This window comes from Limulus polyphemus, unplaced genomic scaffold (assembly GCF_000517525.1).
Source record: "Limulus polyphemus unplaced genomic scaffold, Limulus_polyphemus-2.1.2 Scaffold910, whole genome shotgun sequence".
Taxonomy (NCBI): Eukaryota; Metazoa; Arthropoda; class Merostomata; order Xiphosura; family Limulidae; genus Limulus; species Limulus polyphemus.
In genome coordinates this window covers 310,826-321,870 of record NW_013666520.1, presented here as the reverse complement: position 1 = coordinate 321,870, position 11,045 = coordinate 310,826, and the positions used below count along the sequence as shown (strand labels likewise).

Sequence of the window (11,045 nt, the reverse complement as noted above, 5' to 3'; positions counted from 1 at the left end):
AAGCTCATGACGTGTTACTAGCGTCACATGACTTCCGCTGTCGTAACACTAGTATCATAAATTTAAAGTACATTTCATATGCTAGAGAGCGAATCTAATACTCAAGTGTAACTTCTTATCTGAAATTTGAATTTGTTTGTTTGTTTGCTGTTAAGCTACTCAATGGGCTATCTGTTTTGTGCCCAAAACGGGTATCGAAACCCGGTTTTTAGTGTTCTTAGCCTTCAGACCTGCCGCTGAGCCAGTTGGAGACCTGAAACTTGAAGAAAGATAACAGTTCAGAAACAACATTATTAGTTTAGGTTTTGCCGCATACAGATACGAAATATAGGTTGGTTTATAAACTGGTTCCAATACATTCGAAACTTTCTGATGATTGCACTGGGATAAGGGAGATTGAGGCTCATGATGTTTGTTTAAAATTGAAATCAAATTTCATATATTAGTTTATTTCCATACATTTATATTGAGTTTATCATTGATACTGAAACTTGAAAATCATGTGACTAACGTTTCTCATTGGCATTGAAAACTTGAAAATAGTGTAACTAGTGTTTAAAATGATCGAGTGTCTAGTGTTTAAATATGACTCTGTAGAGAAGCTAGTACTAATTTTTAATCTTCTCCGGACTGCATCTACCTAGAGCCTAGAAAAACCTAACATTTTTGTATCAGTGTTGATGAAAAGATCGAAACGACATCCACCTCCAGAACCCAAGCAGATGCAGTTTATAAACCATTAACTCCAATATAATTAGTAAGTTAACTAGGTACAAAATGTTTTATTAACCTACTTATTCAGCTTTTCCACCGCTATCCAATATTACACATTCACCATGTTTGTTTGTGTCTTTCGTAGATTTTCATTTTTAACTTCTAGTTACGAACTACGTGAAAGACGAGATCTATCATCATGGTGTAAGTTATCTTTCTTAGTTTAATTTTGATCTATCTGCAGTTTAAGGGCTTATAACTCTAAAACTCGGGGTTTCGATACTCGCTATGGGCTAAGCACAAATAACCCATTCTATAGCTTTGGGCTTAAGAACAAAATAAACAAAGTGATTACTTTACAATTTTATGTGAATATCGATCTTCACAATATGTATACACATAACATGTTGTAGTTTAATTTATGCCATCAGGAAAATTGATAAAAAGTTACGATAAAATAACTGATAATGTTTGATTATTTTGATAATTAAAATGTAAAATTTGGGTAGAAAGTATCATGGTGAAGTATCCTATAGTTTTTCTGCAAATTTGTAAAAACCTATTCGAGCTCTTATTTAAAATTCTGTTATCTCCTCATTTATGAGGTGAACAAAACCCTTTGTTACTCGAGAACAAAATGTATATCTCTTTCTCAGAACTAATGTATAAAATAATGCGATACGATTTTGCTCTATGTTCAATTGGCTTATTTAACACTTATCTCACAATCTTCTTCTCCGTGATGACCTTAATCCAAACCAGTTTGAAGTCGGCCAGCAATTTTGTAAACCAAAAACTTTTACACGCGGGTGGTGGACCTAGACGGCTAACCATGCGGCTAACTCTAATTGCAAGTCAAGCGCCCTAACCAGACAATGACCACTTATCTCATCATAAGTCTTATAAACGAAGAAACATTTAAACTCACTTTTCATTTCTTGCGAAAGTTTAATAACCAACAACTATTATGATGAAATCCTTGGTTTGTAATAAATAAAAATACATTCATTTAAAATAAACGAAACGTTGAGAAAATACAAGGTCTCCAGCGCATACACATAGATATTGAATTATTACAAGAAGTACCTCATTGCAGATTAGTAAAAGGCTTCTATTTCTGTAGCAAAATATAATACGTTGTATTATATATAATTATAAAAATAGTGAACAAAATGGATATAAAATCAAATATTATGGGATTTCTACCTCTAATAATGTGTGGGAATGAACTGCACCGGAGTGTAATCACATGTTGATAATTTACACTGTGATTGGCTGTCATCCAACCCATCAGATAGTGCCACACCAGCATGATAACTACGAATGTACAGGCATCCATATTATTCATTGCAGTACTTCGGTAAATGCACCCATGGCTCCCAGAAAGGAAATGTCACCAAACAAACATGATGAAATCTACTCTATGCGGCAAATTGATGCGAAATTTAATACTTCAGTAATAGCTGTATGGAAACCCCGAAAAGGATACATGACACTATTGCTGTTTATAATAAGAATGATCAAGGTAAAAAACCTAAATTAAAAAAGTTATGTTATATAATTCAGGGTATGCTCTTTACGTGCTACAGAGATCTTTCCAGCAATAAGTTGTAACTACAGGTGTGCAGCTTCAGTGGACATGTAGCTACACAAAAACTACCGCTAAGTACTGACAAGCAAACCAAAAGACTAAAATGTGCATCAGATTTCAAACAATGGAATGAGCATAGCTGGAGGAGGACGTGCTTTACAGATTTAAAAAAGTTCAAACTGTTTGGCAAAAAATCAACGACAGTTTGTTTGGTGGCAGAAGGGAGAACGGTATCAACATACAATATGAACCGTGAAACATACTGATGGGCTAGTACAAGTGTGAGCTGCATCTTAGTGTTGGAGATTTACACAAAACTGATGGCACTCTAACTGCTAACAGGTATAAGCACATTCTTATTTATCTTACCATTTCCTCAAAAACAAGGCCTGTAGGGTAGGGATTTATATTTCAGCATTACAATGATCCAAGGCATACAGCAAATGTGGTAAAACAATAGTTGGCATGGCTAATAACCTATAAGACTACCTAAGTTTAATTATCAATTAGTAACTTTTTTATAACTAGATGCTAATCGTTAACTAACTTTTGTCCAACTTTTCAGCTGCTAATCTACTGCCGTCTTCAGAGAAACCCTGAGATCGACTATTTCTGTGTTAATAGTAGCTGGGATTCGATCCTGGGTGTACCTATTAATATCTTCTGGTTTCTAGCTACTGATATCGAACGACACCGTTTAAACATTAATATATAACTTATTGAAAACACAAACCAAACTTTTTATATTACTCTTGATTATGGTTATATTTGTAAGCTGTTTAACTAAGAATGTTTTTCAAGTTGTTTACATCACATAAAGCATAATTTAGGCAAATAATTTTTGAAATTAGAAAAACATAAAAATTCTTAGAAAACTCGCATTGGAATTCACTCACTGAATATAAAACTGATTGAAGTGTTGAATTTGCGTGAATTAATGATGGTTTGAATACGTATCAATGAGTTACAGGAAGAAGTTACTTACATACAAATCCTTAGACAAGTAAACACATTCCCTCGGAATTCATCGAAACTTTGCTTCATAGCTTCTTGTACTTGAAGTTCGTGAAGCTCAAGAGCTGAAATCAAACATTGAGTTTAGCTGATACTATACATACTGAAGTATTGTTTTTAGGCTTCTTAATACATTGACTGTTAACCCTAGAGTTTTCCATCTGCACTCAATGAAGGATTATGGTGAATCTATCTCTTCAATTTAGAGATAAGTTTAAAACAACCTCCAGTGTATAACTTTTCTATACTGTTTTACATGACAAACTCGGATGGCATCGAATTTTACTTTATTCTTTTACGAAGTGACTGAAAAATAGTTTACAAACTACAGAACAGGTACAGGGTTGCCTATTTCAATAAAGTACTAATAGCAAAAGAGGAAAAGTGTGAAATTGTTGTTCTCAAGATAGATCCCAGAAGCCAAACAGCTTCAAGAGGTGATGAGAAACTAAAGGGCAGGTTCGGTCGTTTTACAATTGAAAAAATCCTCGTGTCAGAGAATTCAAGATAGATCCCAGAAGCCAAACAGCTTCAAGAGGTGATGAGAAACTAAAGGGCAGGTTCGGTCGTTTCACAATTGAAAAAATCCTTGTGTCAGAGAATTATAAAAGATGGATAAAGAAACGTAAAATGACACATCAGACAAACATGTTTTATTTTGTTCGAAGTAGATGAGCATTTAGATAATACCTAACTCTCTGTATAGGGGCAGGTGGCTTAATGCCTTCACGCTTTGTACTCGTAGTCAGATGGTTGGCCAGCGTCATGCTGTTGTGTCCTTAAGCGAGATACTTTATCCCACTTATTAAAGTCTACACAGTTGTATTATGGGTGCCAGCTGTTAGCTTGAGTTTAACCTGCGATAGAATGGCAAGGGGAATGGGTCACCTTTCTCAACAGCTTGTGCCACTTGAAACCGAAAGCACCATTCCTATATGACTTGTAAAGACAAGGCAGTAACTTAGCTTTAACTAACTTAACTCTCTGTGTAAAGTTTTGAAAAGCGAATTAATTTATATTATAGAAATAAATTGAGTCAATGTTTGTATATTTTATAAACTGCGTTTAACACTCTGGCTGATATTACTTCTCCATATCGATTCATATCTGTGGTATTATTGCTTCCTGTGAATGTAAAATATTTGAAATAAATCTATAAAGGTCATTAATTCACCAATGTGTAAATTACATATTCACATAATAATAATTGTGTCGTAAAAGTTCTGAAATAAACGAATTAAAATCAGAAATTTCCAAATGTTCAGTTTCGTTGTTGTCTTGTATTTTGAATTTATAAATTCATATGATTTTTCTGTTTCATGTGACACGTTTATAAAATTTTATATCAATTAAATCACGGAATTAAGATACGTTTACAAAGCTTTTAGATAAGTGTCGATTTGGTAATTTTATTAGTGCCATCTTTGTGAAGTGTGATCATAAATTAGTCTTGATTTAAAGATACATGACAATTGAAAGAATAAAAAAAGATTAAATATTCACTATAGTAGTAACAACAGAAATTAAAACCTTTTAATTAGTTTTCACAACCGTGAACAGTATAATGTGCAATCATAACATTTTCATTTCATGACTTGATAGTTCTGAAGAGGATCTATGATAATAATTAAACATAATATTTCTTCTCACATGATGAGTATAACCACCATTCTTTCATCTTCACAACGGATTTACATCCGAAAAATATAATGTTATCTCTGAAAATACCAGTAGTGTAGTGAAATATCAAATACGATAACAAAGCATGTTATTGTATTGATAAGATAACTTCCATACATATAGGACAATGTCCTATAAACGTCTCCTCATCTTGGAAACTTAACTTATACTCTAGAAACCAATGATTTTCGAACAAATTCAAACTAGCATTATTAATAATATTAAACTAGAGCAAAGAGTTCTTAAACACTAAAAAAAAAAATGTTTTCCAGTGAATGGCAACAATACTATTTACATCGATAATTTTAAAACATTCACAAACTCATATTTTAAATTAGAAAACAGTTACTTTAATGTTTTTCGTAAGATTTGTTTGTTTGTGTTTAATTATGCACAAAGTTACACAAGGACTATCTGTGCTCTGCCCACCACGGTTATCGAAACCCGGTTCCTAGCGTTGTAAGTCCGCAGACATACCGTTGTGCCACTGGGGAGCATTTTTCGTAAGACCTATCCTCAAATAGACCTGCGTGTTATTTTCAAGCCTAAATAGTTGACAGCAAAATGTTTTTAAACTTAAAGTGAAGTTTCCCGTACAAAAATATCTCATGTTGTCCTGGTTGTGATTCTAGGTACATAAGATCTACCACTAGATCACTTCTAACTCGAGTGTGAACATGCAAATCTAATGAGTGATAACAAGTTGAGTGTAAAAAAACATGTCATGCTTGACTGTAATGAAGAATCAAGTGGTGATTTGGTTTTTGGTAAAAACGTAATGATGATAGAAGTTTGGTTTGGTTTGGCTGTTGTTAAACACAAAGCCACACTATGGGCTATCTGTACTCTGCCAACCAAAGGTATTGAAACCTGATTTTTAGCGTCTTGAGCCTACACTCTTAGATGAAGAAACATTTTTAACTAAGTGGTTAAATCCCCAAAATTATGAAGTATGATCGACCGTGAAACTGTTTTTGAAATATTGCTCAATATTAATAAAATGCAACTTTTCACATACTCTAGCATACAAAAGCACAAAATTATAACAGTTTTAACCTACAGCACATTGCGAAATAGAAATAAAAACCTCAGACGCATCACACAAATATTTAAAATATTCTAACTAAATGTACAATGATAATCTATTCATTTAGAGCGGCTTGTATTTAAAAAATCAAAGATTATATTCAGATCTATCAACATTTTTTCGTCATATGTATATATTATACATATTATTCAGTGTTAAGCTAAACGTCTAGTTATATCCCAAAATACTTGTGTAATTTTTGAATAACTTGGATGACGTGGATGTGTATCATTTCTCTTCCTTTTAAACTTATTCTAAACAGGACCAGTATTGACCTAGAGGTTATAATTTTGGGCTGCATATCAAAGGGTCCGGGGTTAAAAACGTGATGTCATTGAACACGTTTTGTACTTTCACCTGTGGAATCGTTATAAAAATGGCAGTCCATTCTCATTATTCGGCTTAAAAAATTGGATAAGACACTGATGGTATTCGGATGTATATGGCTGATTACCATTCCTCCTGCCAAAAGTACAAAACTAAGGATAATATACTTGAATCCTAGAAGGCATTGATCTAACCGTTTAGCTCAAGAGGACGTATAAGGTGTCATTCAAGTTGAATATTTTAATTTTCTATAAAGTTTAAACTATAAATTTGAAAGACATTTGTCTTGAAAACATAATCCATTATCTGAAAACTTTCTAGCTAAAAAATGTTTTAAGATATATGAACACAGTTTTGATTAGTCGATAATTTGTTTTAAAATATGTGAACACAGTCTTAATTAATCCAAAAAATGTTTTAAGAATTGTGAACACAATCTTAATTAGTCGATAACTTTACTTGCATATCTTTGTGATGATTTAACAAGGTTGAAATTAAGAGCTGTGACGAAAGGCGACTTTAAATAAATGTTTCAAAATTGGAGCCTAGTTGCGCGATGATATGGTAATGTTGGAAGTAGATTCATCAACTATTAAAACCAATAAGTGCAGCCGTTAAAAGTCAAGATATGTCTCTTTCATAAACAAATTAATCTTTGTCAATAACGTAATAAACTTTATTACCTGATGACATGGTGTACAGTTAACTTGATTCGGTCGAACACTTACTGATATTAATGAAAGATCTAGAATTATCTTTGATAACTTTGTGATTTATCGGGTGGCTAAAGAATGATTGTGTGCTATTTTGGCGGCCTTATGAGTTGTTCATAGTTCTGTAGAATAAGAATGTAGTTTAAGTTTATTTAGTAAAATATAACATAACATGGCATTTAAGGACAACAAGGAACCCATTTACTAAACTAAACTATATAAATAAATTCAAAGGCGGGTTTATCATTTAAATTTTTATCCAATCTTCCCTTAAACCTCTTTAAATTTACTACATCCACCACATCTAAGTTAACCCATTCTAAAAGTCAAATACATTATAGAAAAGTAAAACTGTCTTAGCTGACGATGACTCCTAGTCTTCCAAAATTTATATTTCTGTCCCTTAGTCCTACCACTCTTACCATTAAGTACGAAGATAAAAAGACAATGCACCAACACTATCAGCTATATTAACGATATTAAACACTTAAATCAGATCCTTTCTAACTCTTCATTTTTCAAAAGAAAATAATTTCGTAACCTCTCCATTCCAGGTATCATCCTAGTAGCCCTCGTTTTTGAGGTACAGAACCTTAAACTGAACATAATACTTCAGAGACTGATCAACCAAAACGCAGAGATTTTCTTCCATAAAACTGTTAAAGTTATTCCCATCAGAATCTTATTTATAATTCAAATTATGATAACCCACATGCATTACTTTGTATTTATTAAAATAAAAACTCATTTGTAATTTATTCGCCCAATTCACCAAATAATATAAATCCTTTTGTAAAGCAGCAGCAGTATTCTCATAGCCAGCAACACCCAAGACATTAATATCATCAGAAAATTTAACTAATTTTTTGACCATTTTCTTAATCTATGTCACTGATGTACATCAAAGAGAGTAAAGGTCCTAACATGGAGCCATGAGGAGGAAACCTATTTGAGCTATTATTCCAGTTGGAGTGAACTTCATTTACAACAACTCTCTGTTTTCTTCCATACGGCCATTTTTTCGATCCAATGAGCCAAGTTATTTCTACACTCACAGATATAATTATTCTAACAAACCTTTTGTATGGCATCTTCTAAAATTCTTTCTGAAAACCCAGATAAACCAAATACACACTTTTACTTTTATCAAAATAAGTGGTAACCTCTCTAATGAATTTCGAAAAATTATTACGACAATATTTTCCCACAATGAAACCACATTGACTATCTAACAAAATTATAAAACTTATTAAATGAATTTGTCAAACACTTTTATCGTAACGCTCCTGTAAGACAAGTAGAATTATAATTATCTAGCTATTTTTTATCGCCTCCTTTGAAAAGAGGAGTAACATTAGCCAACTTCCAATCCTCCAGACCCACTATACAAAACCTACTAACATGTGGCTTGCATATCCTCCTTTAAAACCCTTGAGAAAATATCATCTGGTCCAGGAGTGTTATCATTATTTGTTTAAACTATTAACATGTGGCTTGCATATCCTCCTTTAAAACCCTTGAGAAAATATCATCTGGTCCACGAGTGTTATCATTCTTTGTTTAAACTATTAACATGTGGCTTGCATATCCTCCTTTAAAACCCTTGAGAAAATATCATCTGGTCCACGAGTGTTATCATTCTTTGTTTAAACTTTTCAAGTTTCCTTAACAAGTTTATGATTAGCGTAATTATCATGATAGATCCTATTTCCATTTAGCATTTGTTCAGGATGAGGAATATTGCTTGAATCTTCCTTAGTAAAAACTGAAGAAAATGTAGAATTATGTAATTCAGTCATCTCTTAATCATCAGAAATGAGCCTTCCTCTACCATTCGTCAAAGTCCCTTCTCCTAGCCTAAGATTTTTCTTGCCCTTAATGTATTTAACGAAATGTTACTGAACTGTTTACATTATCAGATAAATATTGTTCATATACCATTTTCTATCGCCTAATTCCCCGTTTTGCTCTCCTGTAATCCTTTACATCTACCATCATAGCAGTCAATTTGAACTTCTTAAATTTGATCCCTTATACTCTGTGTAAGCAGTCTGGTCAGTTATTTGCAGCCACCCTTGTTTTTGTTTTTTTCTATAAGAAAAAATTTTATCTTGAACAGCTAAAACTTTCCACGTTTGATCAGTATCTATAATTAATTGTCGCATTCATGTAAAATTTGCTTTTTTAAAATTTGTAATTAAGTTTTTATTATTCCTTATCTCCATATGCAATCAAACATCTAACCTAATTGAGCAATGATTACTTGTACCCTTATATTCCCCAGTCTTCACTCTCTCAACCATTTCCATATTGAAAGTCAACAATAAATATATATTAGTATTGTTTCTCATAGGTTCATTACTAATTGGGAAAGAAAACCACCCTGAACGATTTCTGAAAAAATAGTCTCCCTAATAGTTTGGCTGTAACATTTCCCAATTAATATGTCTGAAATTAAAATCCCTCATAATTATGACGTTTTTAAGAGCTGAAATATTAATCTCACTGAAAAAGTGTTTCATTAACTAAATTCATCAGTTTCAAAGTAAACAAAAACATGTTTAAAACGAGTATCATATCTGTCAGATCAAACACAAAACTACAGTCCTATGTCAGATCAAACACAAAACTACAGTCCTATATTTTGTACTAACTGATAATGAATATATTTTGTACTAACTGATAATGAATATATTTATTCCTAACGATATTAAAAATGTATATGCTTTTAACATATAGAGAAGAATAATCGGGCGACATACGCTTTGACATACAAAACTTAGATGCTTTTAAAGTGAAAAAAGTGAATCACATGAATAGAAATTTCTGTAAAATCTTGTTATAATTTCACCGAAACTATTGTTATATGAAGATAAATTAAAATGTACTAAAGCTTTAGCATAAACATTGATTTTGAAAATGCATGACTCATCAACTTCGCTTTTCTGAATTTTAAGTCCAACGTTCGCTTACAGTCATATCCCCTTGGTCACTAGTTAGATGAAGTTAAACTAAAACGTTTCGTGATCATAAATATTTTGCAATACAATACGTTTTGTTTTAATATGTTCAGCACATTAAATCCAATACAGCGATCTGATATGCATACGCCGTATCGGAATTTATCACTTGTAAACTGCTAAAAGCGAACGATGTTACAGACAAAGTAAACTGAAAATCTGTGAAATCTAACATAAACTCCACATTTAATAGACAGTGTTGAAAACCAACTAATTAAGATAAGAAAAAGTGGCTTTCAATGTTTTACAGAGAATAAATCGAATGAAGGGACAGGAAAGTTAAGAAAACTCAAGAAATAACAACTATTATTTACTAAATATTGAGGTTTCGCGTTATACTATTTTGACTCACTTCTAAATTCGAAGATTAACTGCTCTGATTGCTGGAAGAGGTAGAAACAAACACGAAAGACAGCAAAATCTGTGTTTACACCACATTCCTAAGTTGAGAAAGATCTTGTGCAGGATTCCACAATCTAGATTACCTACGTCATTGATCATTTATGTTCTAAACATTCAAAGGGATATTAACACAGACCCTATACTGACTTGTACAAACCTCTGTGCCACCCCTCAACTTACGATCCACAACCTAAAGGAGTGATGACACAGAAGCAAGGCCAAGAAAGTACAAGCTTTATGAAATTGCCACTGTGGTGTGTGATTCTAATTGCAAACCTATGACTATATGTATTTCATTCAAAAGAAAGCTGCAGAACACCTGCATAAAAATTTTGAAAATTTTATCTGAATAAAGATACACTTTAAAGTTATATCAGAGTATAATATAGTAGTTTCTAAATGTTACAACATAAACAAGCAATCCTCTGAACATGATAACTTTAATGTAAACTATGGAATTGTATCTTGAATGGTTCACTTGGATACAGAGAAATAAA

At 32.4% G+C, this 11,045-nt stretch overlaps 1 protein-coding gene across 1 annotated transcript in view; it reads right to left on the bottom strand.

Annotated features, from left to right (window-relative positions):
- Positions 1–11,045, bottom strand: part of LOC111086190 — a 26,506-nt gene that overhangs the window by 4,912 nt on the left and 10,549 nt on the right. The window contains exon 4 of the mRNA XM_022388049.1: positions 3,291–3,384. Coding sequence (XP_022243757.1) covers positions 3,291–3,384 — 94 coding nt within the window. The remainder of the gene's footprint in view (positions 1–3,290; positions 3,385–11,045) is intronic.